The sequence below is a fragment of the Oncorhynchus mykiss genome, chromosome 5 (assembly GCF_013265735.2).
Source record: "Oncorhynchus mykiss isolate Arlee chromosome 5, USDA_OmykA_1.1, whole genome shotgun sequence".
Classification (NCBI taxonomy): domain Eukaryota; kingdom Metazoa; phylum Chordata; class Actinopteri; order Salmoniformes; family Salmonidae; genus Oncorhynchus; species Oncorhynchus mykiss.
The window spans coordinates 99,475,365-99,498,470 of NC_048569.1; the positions used below are offsets into that span (position 1 = coordinate 99,475,365).

Here is a 23,106-nt window from a genome sequence, read left to right on the forward strand (position 1 = left end):
GAATAGCTGCACTGTTTGTATTCGGTCATGTTACCAGACACCTTGCCCTGATTAAAAGCAGTGGTTCGCGCTTTCAGTTTCACACGAATGCTGCCATCAATCCACGGTTTCTGGTTAGGGAATGTTTTAATCGTTGCTATGGGAACGACATCTTCAACGCACGTTCTAATGAACTCGCACACCGAATCAGCGTATTCGTCAATGTTGTTATCTGACGCAATACGAAACATCTCCCAGTCCACGTGATGGAAGCAGTCTTGGAGTGTGGAGTCAGCTTGGTCGGACCAGCGTTGGACAGACCTCAGCGTGGGAGCCTCTTGTTTTAGTTTCTGTCTGTAGGCAGGGATCAACAAAATGGAGTCGTGGTCAGCTTTTCCGAAAGGGGGGCGGGGCAGGGCCTTATATGCGTCGCGGAAGTTAGAGTAACAATGGTCCAAGGTCTTTCCTCCCCTGGTTGCGCAATCGATATGCTGATAAAATTTGGGGAGTCTTGTTTTCAGATTAGCCTTGTTAAAATCCCCAGCTACAATGAATGCAGCCTCCGGATAAATTGTTTCCAGTTTGCAGAGAGTTAAATAAAGTTCGTTCAGAGCCATCGATGTGTCTGCTTGAGGGGGGATATATACGGCTGTGATTATAATCGAAGAGAATTCTCTTGGTAGATAATGCGGTCTACATTTGATTGTGAGGAATTCTAAATCAGGTGAACAGAAGGATTTGAGTTCCTGTATGTTTCTTTCATCGCACCATGTCACGTTAGTCATAAGGCATACGCCCCCGCCCCTCTTTTTACCAGAAAGATGTTTTTTCCTGTCTGCGCGATGCGTGGAGAAACCTGTTGGCTGCACCGCTTCGGATAGCGTCTCTCCAGTAAGCCACGTTTCCGTGAAGCAAAGAACGTTACAGTCTCTGATGTCCCTCTGGAATGCTACCCTTGCTCGGATTTCATCAACCTTGTTGTCAAGAGACTGGACATTGGCAAGAAGAATGCTAGGGAGTGGTGCGCGCTGTGCCCGTCTCCGGAGTCTGACCAGAAGACCGCCTCGTTTCCCTCTCTTTCGGAGTCGTTTTTTTGGGTCGCTGCATAGGATCCACTCCGTTGTCCTGTTTGTAAGGCAGAACACAGGATCCGCGTCGCGAAAAACATATTCTTGGTCGTACTGATGGTGAGTTGATGCTGATCTTATATTCAGTAGTTATTCTCGACTGTATGTAATGAAACCTAAGATGACCTGGGGTACTAATGTAAGAAATAACACGTAAAAAAACAAAAAACTGCATAGTTTCCTAGGAACGCGAAGCGAGGCGGCCATCTCTGTCGGCGCCGGAAACAGCAACACACCATTAAAGCAATTAAGAGTGGCGACTAAACCGCATCGCATGGCCCACCACTAGGCTACCATGGCCCACCACTAGGCTACCATGGCCCACCACTAGGCTACCATGGCCCACCACTAGGCTACCATGGCCCACCACTAGGCTACCATGGCCCACCACTAGGCTACCATGGCCCACCACTAGGCTACCATGGCCCACCACTAGGCTACCATGGCCCACCACTAAGCTACCATGGCCCACCACTAGTCTACCATGGCCCACCACTAGGCTACCATGGCCCACCACTAGGCTACGATGGCCCACCACTAGTCTACCATGGCCCACCACTAGTCTACCATGGCCCACCACTAGTCTACCATGGCCCACCACTAGTCTACCATGGCCCACCACTAGGCTACCATGGCCCACCACTAGGCTACCATGGCCCACCACTAGTCTACCATGGCCCACCACTAGGCTACCATGGCCCACCACTAGTCTACCATGGCCCACCACAATCTGACGTGGAGCCTCCCTGGAGAAGGGGTAGAAGCTGATACCTCACATTGGGGTCTGCTTCCCAAATGGCACTCTATTCCCTACACATTTTTCAACCATGAGTTACATTTGATCATTTTACATCATTTAGCAGACACTCTTATTCAGAGTGAATTACAGGAGCCATTAGGGTTTAAGTGCCTTGCTCAAGGGCACATTGGCAGATTTTTCACTGAGATGGCTCCGGGATTCCAATCAGCAACCATTCGGTTACTGGCCCCACGCTCTTAACCGCTGGGCTACCTGCCACCCTATGGACTCGGGTCAAAAGTAGTGCACTATATAGGGAATAGGGTGCCGTTTGAGACTAAGCCAGAGGGGATGTAGGTGGACAGAGAGATCCCACCCTTTAATACCTACCACAAAACGTAAAAAGTGTTTCCCTGCCATCTCAGAAACATATCAGAGATCCTAAAGGAGATGTTAGATACCAGAGAGATTTGATTTACGACTTCACAATTAAAGTTCTCCAGCAACATTATTTAGAACACTTGATTTTAACGACACAATATGCATGATGGTTCATTTAAACAATAAGGAGCGAGGGGGTATGTGGCCACTATGCCACGGCTAAAGGCTTTCCTAAGAGTTCCTGGATACAGCCCTTAGAGCCTTGGTATATTGGCTAAATACAGTGGCTTGCGAAAGTATTCACCCCATTTGCATTTTTCCTATTTTGTTGCCTTACATCCTGGAATTAAAATAGATTTTGGGGGGGTTTGTATCATTTGATTTAAACAACATGCCTACCACTTTGAAGATGCTAAATATTTTTTATTGTGAAACAAACGATAAATAAGACAAAAAAACTGAAAACTTGAGTGTGCATAACTAAAGTCAATACTTTGTAGAGACACCTTTAGCAGGATTTACAGCTGCAAGTCTCTTGGGGTATGTTTCTATAAGCTTCGCACATCTAGCCACTGGGATTTTTGCCCATTCTTCAAGGCAAAACTGCTCCAGCTCCTTCAAGTTGGATGGGTTCCGTTGGTGTACAGCCATCTTTAAGTCATACCACAGACTTTCAACTAGAATGAGGTCTGGGCTATGACTAGGCATTTAAATGTTTCCTCTTAAACCACTCGAGTGTTGCTTTAGTAGTATGCTTAGGGTCATTGTCCTGCTGGAAGGTGAACCTCCATCCCTGTCTCAAATCTCTGGAAGACTGAAACAGGTTTCCCTCAAGAATTTCTCTGTACTTAGCTCCATCAATCATTCCTTCAATTCTGACAAGTTTCCTGGTCCCTGCCGATGGAAAAACATCCCCACAGCATGATGCTGCCACCACCATGCTTCAATGTGGGGATGGTGTTCTCTGGGTGATGAGAGGTGTTTGGTTTGCGCCAGACATAACGTTTGCGTTGATGGCCAAAAAGCTCAATTTGAGTCTCATCTGACCAGAGTACCTTCTTCCATATGTTTGGGGAGTCTCCCACATGCCTTTTGGCAAACACCAAACATCTTTGCTTATTTTTTTCTTTAATAAGCAATGGCTTTTTCCTGGACATTCTTCAGTAAAGCCCAGCTCTATGGCTTAAAGTGGTCCTATGGACAGATACTCCAATCTCCGCTGTGGAGCTTTACTGCTCCTTCAGGGTTACCTTTGGTCTCTTTGTTGCCTCTCTGATTAATGCCCACCTTGCCTGGTCCGTGAGTTTTGGTGGACGGCCCTCTCTTGGCAGGTTTGTTGTGGTGCCACATTCTTTCATTTTTTTTAAATAATAGATTTAATGGTGCTCCGTGGGATGTTCAAAGTTTCAGATATTTTTTTTCTAACCCAACCCTGATCTGTACTTCTCCACAACTTTGTCCCTGACCTGTTTGTAGAGATCCTTGCTCTTCATGGTGCCGTTTGCTTGGTGGTGCCCCTTGCTTAGTGGTGTTGCAGACTCTGGGGCCTTTCAGAACAGGTACATATACTGAGACATATATATCATGTGACAGATCATGTGACAATTAGATAGGTGGACTTTATTTAACTATTTATGTGACTTCTGGAGGTAATTGGTTGCTCCAGATCTTATTTAGGGGCTTCATAGCAGAGGGGGTGAATACAATACACACACCACTTTTATGTTTTTCATTTTTTGATTTTTTTTTAACAAGTTTTTTCTTTTTTTTCACTTCACCAATTTGGACTATTTTGTGTATGTCCATTTCCTGAAATTTAAATTACAGGTTGTAATGAAACCAAAATAGGAAAAACACCAAGGGGGGTGAATACTTTTGCAAGGCACTGTATCATAAACCCCCGAGGTGCTATTATATTATTGCTATTATAAACTGGTTACCAACGTAATTAGAGCAGTAAAAATAAATGTTTGTGATATCTGTGGTATACGGTCTGATATACCGTGGCTGTCAGCCAATCAGCATTCAAGGCCTGAACCTCCCAGTATATCATCTTAAATAAACCATGAAGTAAATACTGTTGGCTAACTGGTATGATCCGTTTTGTGAATGCACCTCTACTCCTGTTGATCACATACCCCTTTTCTTTCTGTTACTTATATGCAAATGATTTCTGTCTCTTCTCAAGAAAATGTGACATCTGTGAGAGCAGTCTAAACCAAACATGTGGATGTGAATATCTTTGAGACATCTTAAAAGTCTCCAAACCCATTGGGAAAATATTGAATTCCGCCAAAGTTCTCTTTCAATATTCCTCTTATCATAGAAGCACTGTGGCGTTCCCTAAATACAGTCAGTCTTGTGTGGCTGGATGAAAACTAATGGAACTCATTTCCCCCCCCCTCTATTTGCAAAGCCCTATTGTGAGCAAGAGTGGTGAACTGACCCCAGATTAAAAACCCACAAGATGGGGTCTTAGATCTCAGCTGAAGTCCTCTATCTACACCCCCTCCACTTGGGACTAACAGTGTGTGTTAACAACAGTGCTATACAGTGGAAGCAGAGAGGAGTGGTCAAGTGTAGGTAGATAGACTCGTCACCTGAACACTAACACTGGTGGGCTTTAGGAGAACAAATAGACACAGGTGTTTAGACCTAACAACCATTTTAGAAGCCATCTTATAAAGTGGGGAGAGTAGCAGATTGACACCAGACTGTCATCACACCAGACTTTCTTCACACCAGGAGACTGTCATCACACCAGACAGTCATCACACCAGACTGTCATCACACCAGGAGATGGCCATCACACCAGGAGACTGTCATCACACCAGACTGTCATCACACCAGGAAACTGTCATCACACCAGACTGTCATCACACCAGACTGTCATCACACCAGGAGACTGTCATCACACCAGACTGTCATCACACCAGACTGTCATCACACCAGACAGTCATCACACCAGGATGTCATCACACCAGGAGACTGTCATCACATCAGACTCTCATCACACCAGACTGTCATCACACCAGGAGACTGTCATCACACCAGACAGTCATTACATGGGCATGCTCCTATCTATCTTTCCAATTTGGTCCTGCCGTACGTACCTACACGTACGCTACGGTCACAAGATGCAGGCCTCCATACTGTCCCAAGAATTTCTAAGCAAACAGCTGGAGGGAATGGTCTGCCTGTCCATGTGAGTGACGCAGACTCGGTCTCAACCTTTAAGTCTTTATTGAAGACTCATCTATTCAGTAGGTCCTATGATTGAGTGTAGTCTGGCCCAGGGGTGTGAAGGTAAGGTGAATGGAAAGGCACTGGAGCAACGAACTACCCTTGCTGTCTCTGCCTGGCCGGTTCCCCTCTCTCCACTGGGATTCTCTGCCTCTAACCCTATTACAGGGGCTGAGTCACTGGCTTACTGGTGCTCTTCCATGCCGTACCTAGGAGGGGTGCGTCTCTTGAGTGGGTTGAGTCACTGACGTGAACTTCCTGTCCCGGTTAGCACCTCCCCTTGGGTTCGTGCCGTGGGGGAGATCTTCGTGGGCTATACTCGGCCTTGTCTCAGGATGGTAAGTTGGTGGTTGAAGATATCCCTCTAGTGGTATGGGGGCTGTGCTTTGGCAAAGTGGGTGGGGTTATGTCCTGCCTGTTTGACCCTGTCTGTGGGCATCGTCGGACGGGGCCACAGTGTCTCCCAACCCCTCCTGTCTCAGCCTCCAGTATTTATGCTGCAATAGTTTTGTGTCAGGGGGTTTGGGTCAGTCTGTTATATCTGGAGTATTTCTCCTGTCTTATCCAGTGTCCTGTGTGAATTTAGGTATGATCTCTAATTCTCTCTCTTTCTCTCTCTCTCTCCCTCTCTCTCTCTTTCTCTCTGAGGACCTGAACCCTAGGACCATGCCCCAGGACTACCTGGCCAGATGACTCCTTGCTGTCCCCAGTCCACCTGGTCGTGCTGCTGCTCCAGTTTCAACTGTTCTGCCTGCGGCTATGGAACCTTGACCTGTTCACAGGACGTGCTACCTGTCCCAGACCTGCTTTTTTCAACTCTCTAGAGACAGCAGGAGTGGTGGAGATACTCTGAATGATCAGCTATGAAAAGCCAACTGACATTTACTCCTTAGGTGCTGACCTGTTGCACCCTCGACAACCACTGTGATTATTATTATTTGACCCTGCTTGTCATCTATGAACATTTGAACATCTTGGCCATGTTCTGTTATAATCTCCACCCGGCACAGCCCGAAGAGGACTGGCCACCCCTCATAGCCTGGTTCCTCTCTAGGTTTCTTCCTAGGTTCTGGCCTTTCTAGGGAGTTTTTCCTAGAGACCGTGCTTCTACACCTGCATTGCTTGCTGTTTGGGGTTTTAGGCTGGGTTTCTGTACAGCACTTTGAGATATCAGCTGATGAAAGAAGGGCTTTATAAATACATTTGATTGATCACACCAGACTGTCATCACACCTGGAGACTGTCATCACACCAGACTGTCATCACACCAGGAGATGTCATCACACCAGGAGACTGTCATCACACCAGACTGTCATCTTTACAGACAAACTAATGGAACCAATAAACTAGCAAACAAATAAATATACTGTCCTTTATGTTTAGTGTCATTAGCAGACAGTTAGGAACTGTTCAACTGCACAGAAAGCATATTACAAAAATATCTTAATGACAATTTTGGTAAAACTACGAGATAAAAGAAATGTGACTGAAATCCAGAAAGATTGACGTTAAGTAGGACTGTAATACAACTATATTCTAGCCTCTACAGAAACGATTTGACTTGCTCAAGGTGACGCGATATTTGAAAAGGAATTATATAATCCTGAAATAAACAAACAAAACCCTTACTGACTATAATGACAGTCACTAGTTGTCACGGCCATTATCTGTCATTAGGAAAGAAGGAAACATGGATAACTTTCTATCATGTCATTTCTTTCTCGAAGACCAGAAGGTATTATTTGCTTTTCCAGATGGTTATTATAGCAGAGAATCAACCCTTATTTAATGCCTATGTCACACCTTGTAATTCTAACTGCCAAAACATATGTAAACCCTACATTTCTGGTTCCAGTAAATTATATAGTGGCTCCATTTTGGACAAACCAAAATAAATAAGTTGTCCCCATGTAGCTTACTCATACAAACATTTTACGTTCTTTAAATTATTCCATTTAACCATCTTGAACTATGATACATTATTTTGGGCTATATTGTTTCCATACAAAGGGACAATTTCCTGTTCATAAGCTCCAATAGTTCTACTCCATAATGCTCATCAAATCACAGCTCCCCATCTCCAGATCCACCCCTCAATCACAACCACCATTTTATCTACTGTCTCCAAAATAAATCAAACACAGAAAAACGACAAACTCACACAATAAAGTTGCAAGACAATTTGGGGAGACGAATCAGAGATTATTATATTAATTTAAATTTCTGTAATGTAACAATTAGGCAATCAAAAAAGCACACAGCCTTAAATCACAGTAAAGCAATACAATCCATGCCATAATTAATGAACCCTCATCGTCTTGTCTAATGAATGTTAAAACACTGATGGAACTATTAGAGCTATAGTGACTATTGGAGCTAATGTAACTATTAGAGCTATAGTAACCATTGGAGCTAATGTAACTATTAGAGCTATAGTAACTATTGGAGCTATTGTAACTATTAGAGCTAATGGAACTACAGGAGCTAATGGAACTACAGGAGCTAATGGAACTACAGGAGCTAATGGAACTACAGGAGATAATGGAACTACAGGAGATAATGGAACAACAGGAGCTAATGGAAGTACAGGAGCTAATGGAACTACAGGAGATAATGGAACAACAGGAGCTAATGGAACTACAGGAGATAATGGAACTATTGAAGCTAATGGAACTATTGAAGCTAATGGAACTACAGGAGATAATGGAACTATTGGAGATAATGGAGCTAATGGAACTACTAGAGATAATGGATATATTGGAGATAATGGAGATAATGGAACTATTGAAGCTAATGGAACTATTGAAGCTAATGGAACTATTGAAGCTAATGGAACTATTGGAGATAATGGAACTACATGAGCTAATGGAACTATTGAAGCTAATGGAACTATTGAAGCTAATGGAACTACTGGAGATAATGGAACTATTGAAGCTAATGGAACTATTGAAGATAATGGAACTACTGGAGATAATGGAACTACATGAGCTAATGGAACTATTGAAGCTAATGGAACTACTGGAGATAATGGAACTATTGAAGCTAATGGAACTATTGAAGCTAATGGAACTATTGAAGCTAATGGAACTATTGAAGCTAATGGAACTATTGAAGATAATGGAACTACTGGAGATAATGGAACTATTGAAGATAATGGAACTACTGGAGCTAATGGAACTATTGGAGATAATGGATCTATTGGAGATAATGGAGCTAATGGAACTATGGTGAGTCAGTAGTTGTGACTCCAGATGTTAACAGGGCTAATGGCAGAGTGCAGGGCCACATCTCAACAGGACAGGGTAGCGGAGCAGAGCAGCCATTTCACACAGCGCCTCTTCCTCTATTCAACAAACACTCCAGGTGTTTACATTCCCCTGCACACACACACTCACACACACACACACAACGCTGCACACACGCAGATAAACACATACAAAGCCACTGAATCGAAACACAAACGAAAAGTAATCTGCTGCCTAAACATCTTTCTCCATTTGTTTTTCTGTGAGTGCCACAGACAGATTTTAAATAATCACTTTGTTTTTAACTATTTCAACTTTTTCAAATTCCTTCTTTATGTTAAAGCCCCTATTCCACCACTAAGCCCTAAGCCGCCAATAAACTCCGACACCAAATCACATCAAAAAGATTTAACGGGGTGAAAATGTTCAAATATGAAAATGGCAGTAACACTACTAATAAGGTATTGATATATTTAGCATTTCTCCAGTCCCACTCCCACCATGGAGCTCCAGAAGCTCCATGGAGCCAAGGGGACGTTAGCGGTCCCTGATGCCCCAGTAGGAGCCTCCTCCCTGGGCCTTACCTCGCTGTACGACGTGGGCGTCCCCGTCTCCAGATACAACATGTTGGCGCTGAGGTTGAGCAGTGCTGTGTGCTCCACTGACTCCAGGATGAACCTCTGGTCCCTGTCTCAGTCTGAATGAACGAGTGGCTATGAGGACTATGGATGACAACAGGACAGGACAGGCAAAGAGTCTCTATAGGAATCTATGGGAAGGAGATATATACCAGGGGGGGGGGGGGGGGGGGGGTTGAGAACAGGAGAGGAGGAGGGGTCTGAGGAGCTACCTGTCCAATACCTGGGGTGGTGAGTCCACACCCATCTCCTTGACTACCTCTCTCTCTCTGCTAAGACAGACAAACAGCTCACTCAGTTAATTCCATTCAATACAATCAGGACAGTTAATACAGCTCACTTAGTTAATTCCATTCAATACAATCAGGACAGTTAATACAGCTCACTTAGTTAATTCCATTCACTACAATCAGGACAGTTACTACAGTGATTGCTTTCAATGCAACCTGATTTATATCAATTTACTGTACATTTCAGTTAGTCCTGTCATGTTCTGAGGTTAAAACAACACCTCTGATTTGATACATTATCCACTTCTCTGTTGTTCAGAACAACTCAAAGTGACAAGACATAGCTGTGAATATCCACACAGACTGGTACATTATAATGTCCTTAAATGCTACCAATGCTGAATGGAACTGAACTGACGTCTACTAGCTGAACGAGGCTACTGAATAGCACACTGAAGAGGCTAATGAATAGCACACTGAAGAGGGTAATGAATAGCACACTGAAGAGGCTAATGAATAGCACACTGAAGAGGCTAATGAATAGCACACTGAAGAGGCTAATGAATAGCACATTGAAGAGGCTAATGAATAGCACACTGAAGAGGCTAATGAATAGCACACTGAAGAGGCTAATGAATAGGACACTGAGGAGGCTAATGAATAGCACATTGAAGAGGCTAATGAATAGCAGATTGAAGAGGCTAATGAATAGCACATTGAAGAGGCTAATGAATAGCACATTGAAGAGGCTAATGAATAGCACACTGAAGGGGCTAATTACACATGAACGCTATATTGAAGCCGTGAGCATTTCCTCTTCACTGAGCCATTTACTGTTTCTCCTATTACATGAACCTTCATTTGTCATTTAAACAAAGACATTTGAGAAGTTATAATAGTTTATAAGTTTAAGATTCAGTATATGATATAGACAGAACCTGAGAGCAGAATCGAGGCCTGAGGTACAAGTGAAGAAGGGTTGGCAAAGCAAAGGATAAATAAGATATTGAAATGCATGTGAAATCAAAAAGTAAAACTTAATTTGACAATTGTATATATTTGAGCTATATATTAGAGTTTTTAGATCCTGAAAAGGTTTTATATATAATGATAAGTAGTTTTCATAGCTTAAGAATGGCTAACACAGCTTACAAATGACCACGACTAACCGGTAACCTCGCACATAGACGCGGTACCGGTACCCCCTGTATACTGTATATACACTTATTGTATTTGGCGCAGGTGACTAATAAAGTTTGATTTGACAGTGAAAAAAACTGTAAACAAACGTTACCATTATGCTCGTAGGTAATCAGATCTGTAGTTAGCTAGGCCTACACGTTAACATTATCAAGTGCTAGGCTAAATTGAAGACAGTACTGCAACCTGAGTGGCTGGAGGTATTATAGGAGGGGTGGTTGATGACAGTGCAGGGTAAGTGGGGTGGAGGTGGGGTAAATTCTATTCCTGCAGGACAAGAAGGGGAAAGTCTCTCTGACCCCGAAGTTAAACTCTTTCAAAGCAGTCACTAATACTCACTCCTATATAACCTGGAGTCATCTGGAGTGATCGTCTGCAGTCAGCAGCCACACCCAAACAGGTCACCTAGGGATGGAAATTAAGCTAGCCCTCTAGCCTGAGGCTAGCACCTTTTTTTTAGTACAGGCTAGTAAAACACGTACCAAACTAATAACTCAAATTTTGCCAAACTAGCACACTGAAAACATTGCATAGAATTTTAGACTGTAGACAGGCCAACCCGGGCCAGTAGAAATATCCCTGACTGGTCAGTACCCTAGATGTTAAAGCTCCACACCCAGCCCTGGACCCTGGACCCTGAACCCTGAACCCTGGACCCTGAACCCTGAACCCTGGACCCTGGACCCTGGACCCTGGACCCTGAACCCTGGACCCTGAACCCTGGACCCTGGACCCTGGACCCTGGACCCTGAACCCTGGACCCTGAACCCTGAACCCTGAACCCTGGGGCTACAGACCTACAGGTCAACCTGGCCTGGCTGCAAAGTAGAGGGACACTTTAAACCAAATGGACCCTATTATTTGTTTATGTTATAGCCTCCCTCCTCCCTCCCTTGGTACGGTGGCCTCATCTCATTCAAGGATTCGTCTCTTTTGAAATTCGTCTCTTTTCTGGTAATTAGTTGAGCTAGCTAAACAAACTTCTAATTATGTTAACACAACAGCAGGCGGCATGTTGAATAGAGGTTATGTTAGTGGTTTCTGAATACCCAGGAGTGTTGGAGCAGTACTAGTGTGTTTTCATGGGTAATACAGAGAATACAGCTGGTTTAAGACAAGCAGACAGCTTTGTAGAGAATACAGCTGGTTTAAGACAAGCAGACAGCTGTGTAGAGAATACAGCTGGCTGGTTTAAGACAAGCAGACAGCTGTGTAGAGAATACTGCTGGTTTAAGACAAGCAGACAGCTGTGTAGAGAATACAGCTGGTTTAAGACAAGCAGACAGCTGTGTAGAGAATAGTTCAGATTTGTCTACATATTGAAAAGTCCAGTAATGATCCTGCTGACTAAGGTAAATGTCACTCTGCTCTCATCATTTGTAACCTTCAAGTCACTTGAATGACCTTTATAACACAAAGCCAAATGTAACTGTACAAGTCGAGGACACCAAGGTGAGTCTGCTTATCCACATGATCTCTGTAGCCAGTCCAGAAACGAGAAGAATGGGCACGAGTCTAACTATTAACTTTTAACATTAGACCTCCTAGTCAATAGAAGGATAAGGTGACATGGTTAAAGTGTCACCTCAGGGTGACTCTGGTGACACAGCAGCACAAAGGAAGCAGAGCCCTAAACCTGATCCTCGCAATAATCACAAATTACAGCACAGCTGTGGTGACGAGGGGGGTTCAATCTCTGACAGAGGACCAGTGCTTACTGTTATCAGCAGGACAGAATATGTTATTGGGGGTGACATTTAAAGAAATTACAATTCAATCAAATACATCAATAATACATTTTCATATTTCGGCAACAGGAAGTAGATCAGTGATGAAAGCTTGAGTTACTTCTAAACGGTAGTAGGAACAGGAAGTAGATCAGTGATGAAAGCTTGAGTTACTTCTAAACGGTAGTAGGAACAGGAAGTAGATCAGTGATGAAAGCTTGAGTTACTTCTAAACGGTAGTAGGAACAGGAAGTAGATCAGTGATGAAAGCTTGAGTTACTTCTAAACGGTAGTAGGAACAGGAAGTAGATCAGTGATTAAAGCTTGAGTTACTTCTAAACGGTAGTAGGAACAGGATGTAGATCAGTGATTAAAGCTTGAGTTACTTCTAAACAGTAGTAGGAACAGGAAGTAGATCAGTGATGAAAGCTTGAGTTACTTCTAAACGGTAGTAGGAACAGGATGTAGATCAGTGATTAAAGCTTGAGTTACTTCTAAACGGTAGTAGGAACAGGAAGTAGATCAGTGATTAAAGCTTGAGTTACTTCTAAATGGTAGTAGGAACAGGATGTAGATCAGTGATGAAAGCTTGAGTTACTTCTAAATGGTAGTAGGAACAGGATGTAGATCAGTGATTAAAGCTTGAGTTACTTCTAAATGGTAGTAGGAACAGGATGTAGATCAGTGATTAAAGCTTGAGTTACTTCTAAACGGTAGTAGGAACAGGAAGTAGATCAGTGATTAAAGCTTGAGTTACTTCTAAACAGTAGTAGGAACAGGAAGTAGATCAGTGATTAAAGCTTGAGTTACTTCTAAACGGTAGTAGGTAAACTACTCACTGTGTACAAACTGGTTGAAACAACGTTGTTTCAATGTAATTTGTCAACGTATACTGTAAAATACATTCGATTTGAAAAAAGTACTGTTGTTTTGAGGGAGAGATTTTCAGGGTGAAATTTCTACCACAGGAATATGTCATCATTAGGGTGATCGCATATAAAATAGCCAAATGTGGGACAACAGGATGATTTTGCGGGACACTGTAGCCTACATGAAGACCCTCCTGCTCACGGAGTAGTGCCAAGGAGACCCTCATAAGTTTGATGAAATGACCTTAAATATTTAATTCTAATATAGCTATGTACAGGGCCTTCAGAAAGTATTCAGACCTATTGACTTATTCCACATTTTGTTGTGTTACAACCTGAATTCAAAATGGATGAAATATATATATTTTTTTCCTTCTCTTATCTACTTACACACAATACTCCATAAAGATAAATTGAAAACATGTTTTTAGAATTTTTTTTTGCAAATGTATTGAAAAATAAAATACAGAAATGTCCATAATTCTTCACACCCCTGAGTCAATATTTTATAGAAGCACCTTTGGCAGTCAGTACAGCTGTGAGTCTTTCTGGGTAAGTGTCTAAGAGTGATTACAGCTGTGAGTCTTTCTGGGTGAGTCTCTAAGAGATTTCCACACCTGGATTGTGCAATATTTGCCCATTATTTTTTTCAGAATTCTTCAAGCTCTGTCCAATTGGTTGTTGATCATTGCGAGACAACTATTTTCAGGCCTTACTATATAGATTTTCAAGTAGATCTAAGTCAACTCAGGAACATTCACTGTCTTCATGGCAACCATCTCCAGTGTATATGTGGCCTTGTGTTTTAGGTTATTGACCTGCTGAAAGGTGAATTCCTCTCCCAGTGTCTGGTGAAAAGCAGACTTTTCCTCTAGGGTTTTGCCTGTGCCTAGCTCCATTCAGTTTATTTTATCCTGAAAAACTCCTCAGCCCTTAATGATGACAAGCATACCCTTAACATGATGCAGACACCACTATGCTTAAAAATATGGATAGTGGTACTAAGTAATGTGTTACATTGGATTTGTCCCAAACATAACACTTTATATTCAGGACCAAAAATGTATATTTTTTTCTTGTGTACAGCAGATGTGTCAAGTAAAAGACATTAAAAAACGTTTAATTAAACTTTTAACGACTTTGCGGCCAGGCATATCCTATTAGGTTTGTTTTTACAAAAAAAGTGGGCGTACACCTGGCTCAAACTGCCCATTGATTGGATGCTGTATACAGCGTTTAACATATTAAAACAAAACATATATATATTTGTCCAACCTTTGTTGCTATGGTTGCAGATGTGCATAATATGCTGAGACCCTAAACAACAAAGTCTTCAATAACACCCAAATAACAAAGACTTATCTACAGGCTGTTGTAACGTTTAAACTAAAAACATGTTTCACTGCATGGATCACCGGTGCGGTTGAATGCAGCATTTGCTGTATGGCGCAATCAACATGTATTGTAGTTGTGTAGCCAGCCTAGACTACTGCTCAAATGTTTCTGTAATAGGCCTGCCTATGTGTTTCTTCTTTTACAGTTTTAGTGGTTATTCACTATGAAGCTTTAAAAAACCGAAGCCAGACTGCAACATTTTAGTAGAACTGTGTCATGTGTCTGTACACTGTCCCTCCGCCGCGCGCTGTAAAGCAGGACAGCAGCGCAGTTGAAGTTTAATTCATCAATGTGAGAGTTTAAGGATGACTCAGCTGTTGACTCATTTATACTCGTTTGTTTGTCCCATTGTCCTTTAGTCGTAATTTATACCCGCGTGTGAATCATTTATCTTATACCTTTTTGACAACCAAGACGCCATTTTCTGTAGATTACAGCAAAGACCCGTTGGAACCGAAACTTGGCACGGACATTTCGCCTACAACACGTTTAAACTTTCGGGCCGGTAGACGATTCGTTCAGTGCCACTGATTTGCGATGATATGATACAGTTAGCTCGTGTGGGTGTGTGGCAATACACTGCTGTTTGGCGTGCAGCACGTTGGCAGGGCTTCCTGTATGCAAGCAAAGTGTAATTAATAACTTCACCATGCCCAAAGGGATATTCAATGCCTGATTTTTTTTTTTAACCAATAGGTGCCCGTCTTTGCAAAGCATTGCAAAACCTCCCAGGTCTTTCTGGTTGAATCTGTTTGAAATTCACTGCTCATCAGGGACCTTACAGGTAATTGTACGTGTAGGGTACAGAGATGGGGTAGCCACTCAAAAACTATGTTAAACACTATTATTGCACACAGAGTGAGTCCCTGCAACTTATTATGTGATTTGTTAAACAAATGTTTACTCGTGAGCTTATTTAGGCTTGCCATAACAAAGGGGTTGAATACTGATTGACTCAAAGACATTTTAAAGACAGTTGAGTCTTGACAGGGTTTGGAACATACGTAGCAAGTTTAGTTGCTATATCATTTTCCTGTGTCTGATGTCTACACATTTATATGCTAGACAACGCCCACATGGCTGTTTATTGGTCAATGTAACTTAGTTTAACATAAAAAAAGAAAAAAACATAAAAAAATGTTGAAATCCCGATAAAAAAATAAATAAATCCAAAATGGCGGGAAATCCATCATGGCAGATTTGAGGTAAATATCTTCTGTGTAAGAAGAATGACCTATGTACCAACTGTCACAACTCTAGGTCATATGGTGTGAGGGCATGAGTAGGGCTGTGAAGGTGACCTTATTACCGCCACACCGGAAATCAGGAGACCGTAGTCAAATTCCATGTCACCGTTGAGTCTCCAAAACTGAGCTCTGATGCCTCTGATGGTAGCCTACCAAACTTGCTAGCAGACAGTCGATAATGGCCGCTCTATTGTCCCTCTAAGATCAATGCAAATAAAATAAAAATCAAACACTTCATGTTCGCCTTGGCATTCAGAGTTTGAGCGGAATTTGTACAGTCAGAGCCAGCTCCTCAGGATCACCTGATGTAATGAGAGCCAGCTCCTCAGGATCACCTGATGTAATGAGAGCCAGCTCCTAAGGATCACCTGTTATAGTGAGAGCCAGCTCCTAAGGATCACCTGTTATAGGGAGAGCCAGCTCCTCGATATCACCTGATGTACAGTGAGAGCCAGCTCCTCAGGATCACCTGATGTAATGAGAGCCAGCTCCTCAGGATCACATGTTATAGTGAGAGCCAGCTCCTCAGGATCACCTGATGTAATGAGAGCCAGCTCCTCAGGATCACCTGATGTAATGAGAGCCAGCTCCTCAGGATCACCTGATGTAATGAGAGCCATCTCCTCAGGATCACCTGTTGTAATGAGAGCCAGCTCCTCAGGATCACCTGATGTAGTGAGAGCCAGCTCCTCAGGATCACCTGTTATAGTGAGAGCCAGCTCCTCAGGATCACCTGATGTAGTGAGAGCCAGCTCCTCAGGATCACATGATGTAGTGAGAGCCAGCTCCTCAGGATCACCTGTTATAGTAAGAGCCAGCTCCTCAGGATCACCTGATGTAGTGAGAGCCAGCTCCTCAGGATCACCTGATGTAGTGAGAGCCAGCTCCTTAGATCACCTGATGTAGTGAGAGCCAGCTCCTCAGGATCACCTGATGTACAGTGAGAGCCAGCTCCTCAGGATCACCTGATGTAGTGAGAGCCAGCTCCTCAGGATCACCTGTTATAGTGAGAGCCAGCTCCTCAGGATCACCTGTTATAGTGAGAGCCAGCTCCTCAGGATCACCTGATGTAGTGAGAGCCAGCTCCTCAGGATCACCTGATGTAGTGAGAGCCAGCTCCTCAGGATCACCTGATGTAGTGAGAGCCAGCTCCTCAGGATCACCTGTTATAGTGAGAGCCAGCTCCTCAGGATCACCTGATGTAGTGAGAGCCAGCTCCTCAGGATCACCTGATGTAGTGAGAGCCAGCTCCTCAGGATCACCTGATGTAGTGAGAGCCAGCTCCTCAGGATCACCTGATGTAGTGAGAGCCAGCTCCTCAGGATCACCTGATGTAATGAGAGCCATCTCCTCAGGATCACCTGTTATAGTGAGAGCCAGCTCCTCAGGATCACCTGATGTAGTGAGAGCCAGCTCCTCAGGATCACCTGATGTAGTGAGAGCCATCTCCTCAGGATCACCTGTTATAGTGAGAGCCAGCTCCTCAGGATCACCTGATGTAGTGAGAGCCAGCTCCTCAGGATCACCTGATGTAGTGAGAGCCATCTCCTCAGGATCACCTGTTATAGTGAGAGCCAGCTCCTCAGGATCACCTGATGTAGTGAGAGCCAGCTCCTCAGGATCACCTGATGTAGTGAGAGCCAGCTCCTCAGGATCACCTGATGTAGTGAGAGCCAGCTCCTCATAGCTAGAAACTCATTGCAGGTTTTGAAACATCACTATTTTGTTACTTTTAATCCTACTCTGTGATGTCACAGAGAAGCAGTTATGTCACCACTTATCTTTTTTCTATTTTTTAAAGGACAGATCATAGAAATTCACTTTGGTGCTGGAAATAATGAATAGGAGGTTGAAAAGTGGTGGAATTGCCCTTTAAAGAGCCTTTTCCTAAATCTCCTAGATTAGTGCTGTATCGTGTGTCATGGTGCAGAGAGAGAGAGAGAGAGAGAGAGAGACCTGGTTTTGAGACTGACTGATATCTTCCCTCCGTATTGACAGACAGACGGCAAACGGTACAGAGGCCAAGGCTGGGAAATTGCATTTGCAGTGATATGTCAGCACACTGTGTTTGGTTTGAACCCTGGCCCATCACCTTTGACACACACCCTGAGGTTGTTTTAGTGACACTGCAACCCACCACCTCTGACTTCTGCCTAGTCACCTGCCATCTAATGTGTGTCACACTCGGTCAACTATGCTGAATTGGGACCTCCCCGAGTGGCACAGGGGTACTGCGTCGCAGTGCTAGAGGAATCACTACAGAACCGGGTTCGATCCCGGGCTGTGTCACAGCCGGCCACGACCATGAGGCGGTGCACAGTTGGCCCAGCGTCGTCAGGGGCTCGGGAGAGGGTTTGGCCGGCTGGGATATCCTTGTTCCATTGCACTCTAGCGTCTCCTTGTGGCGGGCAGGGTGTTGACTTTGCTGACTTCGGTCGCCATGTGTACGGTGTTTCCTCCGACACATTGGTGTGGTTGACTTCCGGGTTAAGCGAGCAGTGTGTCAAGAAGCAATGCGGCTTGGCGGGGTCGTGTTTCGGAGGGTGCATGGCTCTTGAACTTCGTTGCAATAGAATTCACATGGCTGTTGATTGTTAGCGCAAGGTGTTTGAATACTTTCCAAATGCACTGTATATGATGTAAACTTAAAGAGGTGTTCAGAAGAGAGACAAGAGAGCCTGCGTGGTTCCCCAACAGCAGTGTTAGGACACCTGGGTGGTTCCCCAACAGCAGTGTTAGGACACCTGGGTGGTTCCCCAACAGCAGTGTTAGGACACCTGGGTGGTTCCCCAACAGCTCTGTTAGAACACCTGGGTGGTTCCCCAAAGGCACTGTTAGGACACCTGGGTGGTTCCCCAACAGCAGTATTAGGACACCTGGGTGGTTCCCCAACAGCAGTGTTAGGACACCTGGGTGGTTCCCCAACAGCAGTATTAGGACACCTGGGTGGTTCCCCAACAGCAGTATTAGGACACCTGGGTGGTTCCCCAACAGCAGTATTAGGACACCTGGGTGGTTCCCCAACAGCAGTGTTAGGACACCTGGGTGGTTCCCCAAAGGCACTGTTAGGACACCTGGGTGGTTCCCCAACAGCAGTGTTAGGACACCTGGGTGGTTCCCCAACAGCAGTGTTAGGACACCTGGGTGGTTCCCCAACAGCAGTGTTAGGACACCTGGGTGGTTCCCCAACAGCAGTATTAGGACACCTGGGTGGTTCCCCAACAGCTCTGTTAGGACACCTGGGTGGTTCCCCAAAGGCACCGTTAGGACACCTGGGTGGTTCCCCAACAGCTCTGTTAGGACACCTGGGTGGTTCCCCAACAGCTCTGTTAGGACACCTGCATGGTTCCCCAAAGGCACTGTTAGGACACCTGGGTGGTTCCCCAACAGCTCTGTTAGGACACCTGGGTGGTTCCCCAACAGCTCTGTTAGGACACCTGGGTGGTTCCCCAACAGCAGTGTTAGGACACCTGGGTGGTTCCCCAACAGCTCTGTTAGGACACCTGGGTGGTTCCCCAACGCACTGTTAGGACACCTGGGTGGTTCCCCAACAGCAGTGTTAGGACACCTGCGTGGTTCCCCAAAGGCACTGTTAGGACACCTGGGTGGTTCCCCAACAACAGTGTTAGGACATCTGGGTGGTTCCCCAACAGCAGTGTTAGGACACCTGAGTGGTTCCCCAAAGGCACTGTTAGGACACCTGGGTGGTTCCCCAACAGCAGTGTTAGGACACCTGGGTGGTTCCCAAACAGCACTGTTAGGACACCTGGCTGGTTCCCCAACAGCAGTATTAGGACACCTGGGTGGTTCCCCAACAGCAGTATTAGGACACCTGGGTGGTTCCCCAACAGCAGTATTAGGACACCTGGGTGGTTCCCCAACAGCAGTGTTAGGACACCTGGGTGGTTCCCCAACAGCTCTGTTAGGACACCTGGGTGGTTCCCCAACAGCAGTGTTAGGACACCTGGGTGGTTCCCAAACAGCTCTGTTAGGACACCTGGGTGGTTCCCCAACAGCAGTGTTAGGACACCTGGGTGGTTCCCCAACAGCAGTGTTAAGACACCTGCGTGGTTCCCCAACAGCAGTGTTAGGACACCCGCGTGGTTCCCCAACAGCTCTGTTTGGACACCTGGGTGGTTCCCCAACAGCTCTGTTAGGACACCTGGGTGGTTCCCCAACAGCAGTGTTAGGACACCTGGGTGGTTCCCCAACAGCTCTGTTAGGACACCTGGGTGGTTCCCCAACAGCAGTGTTAGGACCCCTGGGTGGTTCCCCAACAGCAGTGTTAGGACACCTGGGTGGTTCCCCAACAGCTCTGTTAGGACACCTGCATGGTTCCCCAAAGGCACTGTTAGGACACCTGGGTGGTTCCCCAACAGCTCTGTTAGGACACCTGGGTGGTTCCCCAACAGCTCTGTTAGGACACCTGGGTGGTTCCCCAACAGCACTGTTAGTACACCTGGGCGGTTCCCCAACAGCTCTGTTAGGACACCTGGGCGGTTCCCCAACAGCTCTGTAAGGACACCTGGGTGGTTCCCCAACAGCAGTGTTTGGACACCTGGGTGGTTCCCCAACAGCAGTGTTAGGACACCTGGGCGGTTCCCCAACAGCTCTGTTAGGACACCTGGGTGGTTCCCCAACAGCTCTGTTAGGACACCTGGGTGGTTCCCCAACAGCTCTGTTAGGACACCTGGGTGGTTCCCCAACAGCTCTGTTAGGACACCTGGGTGGTTCCCCAACAGCTCTGTTAGGACACCTGGGTGGTTCCCCAACAGCTCTGTTAGGACACCTGGGTGGTTCCCCAACAGCTCTGTTAGGACACCTGCTTTGTGACCTTTAGGTTTTCTTTTACAGCATCATGAGGGTGTAGTTTGTCCATCTGCTATTGGTCTGTTCTGCTTTGGAGACCCCACTGACATACTGCCTCCCCCCTTCCACCCCACTGTCTCCCCCTTCCACCCCACTGCCTCCCTCCTTCCACCCCACTGTCTCCCCCTTCCACCCCACTGCCTTACTGCCTCCCCCCTTCCATCCCACTGCCTCCCCCCTTCCACCCCACTGACATACTGCCTCCCCCCTTCCACCCCACTGACATACTGCCTCCCCCCTTCCACCCCACTGACATACTGCCTCCCCCCTTCCACCCCACTGCCTTACTGCCTCCCCCCTTCCACCCCACTGCCTTACTGCCTCCCCCCTTCCACCCCACTGCCTTACTGCCTCCCCCCTTCCACCCCACTGCCTTACTGCCTCCCCCCTTCCACCCCACTGCCTTACTGCCTCCCCCCTTCCACCCCACTGCCTTACTGCCTCCCCCTTCCACCCCACTGCCTTACTGCCTCCCCCCTTCCACCCCACTGCCTTACTGCCTCCCCCCTTCCACCCCACTGCCTTACTGCCTCCCCCCTTCCACCCCACTGACATACTGCCTCCCCCCTTCCACCCACTGACATACTGCCTCCCCAATTCCATCCCACTGCCTCCCCCCTTCCACCCCACTGACATACTGCCTCCCCCGTCCACCCCACTGCCTTACTGCCTCCCCCCTTCAATCCCACTGCCTCCCCCCTTCCACCCCACTGCCTTCCTGCCTACCCCCTTCCATCCCACTGCCTCCCCCCTTCCACCCCAATGCCTTACTGCCTACCCCCTTCCACCCCACTGCCTCCCCCCTTCCACCCCACTGCCTTACCGCCTCCCCCTTCCATCCCACTGCCTCCCCCTTCCACCCCACTGCCTTACCGCCTCCCCCTTCCATCCCACTGCCTCCCCCGTTCCACCCCAATGCCTTACTGCCTCCCCCCTTCCACCCCAATGCCTTACTGCCTCCCCCTTCCACCCCACTGCCTTAATCCCTCCCTCCTTCCACCCCACTGCCTCCCCCCTTCCACCCCACTGCCTTACTGCCTCCCCCTTCCATCCCACTGCCTCCCTCCTTCCACCCCACTGCCTTACTGCCTCCCCCTTCCATCCCACTGCCTCCCCCCTTCCACCCCACTGCCTTACTGCCTCCCCCCTTCCACCCCACTAACATACTGCCTCCCCCTTCCACCCCACTGCCTCCCCCTTCCATCCCACTGCCTCCCCCTTCCACCCCACTAACATACTGCCTCCCCCTTCCACCCCACTGCCTTATTGCCTCCCTGTAAGTCTTGAGACAAGGTAAACATACTGTAAGTCTTGAGACAAGGTAAACATACTGTAAGTCTTGAGACAAGGTAAACATACTGTAAGTCCTGAGACAAGGTAAACATACTGTAAGTCTTGAGACAAGGTAAACATACTGTAAGTCCAGAGACAAGGTAAACATACTGTAAGTCCTGAGACAAGGTAAACATACTGTAAGTCTTGAGACAAGGTAAACATACTGTAAGTCTTGAGACAAGGTAACCATACTGTAAGTCTTGAGACAAGGTAACCATACTGTAAGTCTTGAGACAAGGTAACCATACTGTAAGTCTTGAGACAAGGTAAATATACTGTAAGTCTTGAGACAAGGTAAATATACTGTAAGTCTTGAGACAAGGTAAATATACTGTAAGTCTTGAGACAAGGTAAACATACTGTAAGTCTTGAGACAAGGTAAACATACTGTAAGTCCTGAGACAAGGTAAATATACTGTAAGTCTTGAAACAAGGTAAACATACTGTAAGTCCAGAGACAAGGTAAACATACCGTAAGTGTTGAGACAAGGTAAACATACTGTAAGTCTTGAGACAAGGTAAACATACTGTAAGTCTTGAGACAAGGTAATCAAGTGCAAAAAAAACCAAGGGCTCGTTTACCACAATGTTCAACTGAACCAGATGTCCCATCAGGGGCCCAGAGCACGGCATGTTAAGGTAGGGCGGGGGGTGTCTGAGCTGAGCCCAGTCTGATAGGGGAAATAGGGGCTTTCTTAGAGTCTCCCTTCTCTCCAATGTAGTGCTGAGCGATTATTGTTTTTTGAGGTCGGTTCGTTTCGGTTAGATTATTAAAAAATAATCACGGAAATCTATTTTGGTTTTGATTAAAACATTTTTTTATTTTTTAAATATTTTTTTTACATGAAATGCATAATTAAATGTCATAAAAATGATTTTAGA

The 23,106-nt window shown here is 45.7% G+C and overlaps 1 protein-coding gene across 5 annotated transcripts in view; it reads right to left on the reverse strand.

The window, feature by feature from the left end:
* LOC110490603 (tumor protein 63) overlaps nt 1-23,106 on the reverse strand; it is a 129,184-nt gene that overhangs the window by 73,472 nt on the left and 32,606 nt on the right. Inside the window, exon 1 of one of the 5 annotated variants that reach the window (XM_036979013.1) lies at nt 9,299-9,474. The exons of the other annotated variants lie outside the window; for them this stretch is intronic. Coding sequence (XP_036834908.1) covers nt 9,299-9,340 — 42 coding nt within the window. The 5' untranslated portion in view covers nt 9,341-9,474. Of the gene's footprint in view, nt 1-9,298; nt 9,475-23,106 lie in introns of those variants that run through there. 5 annotated transcript variants of the gene reach the window in all.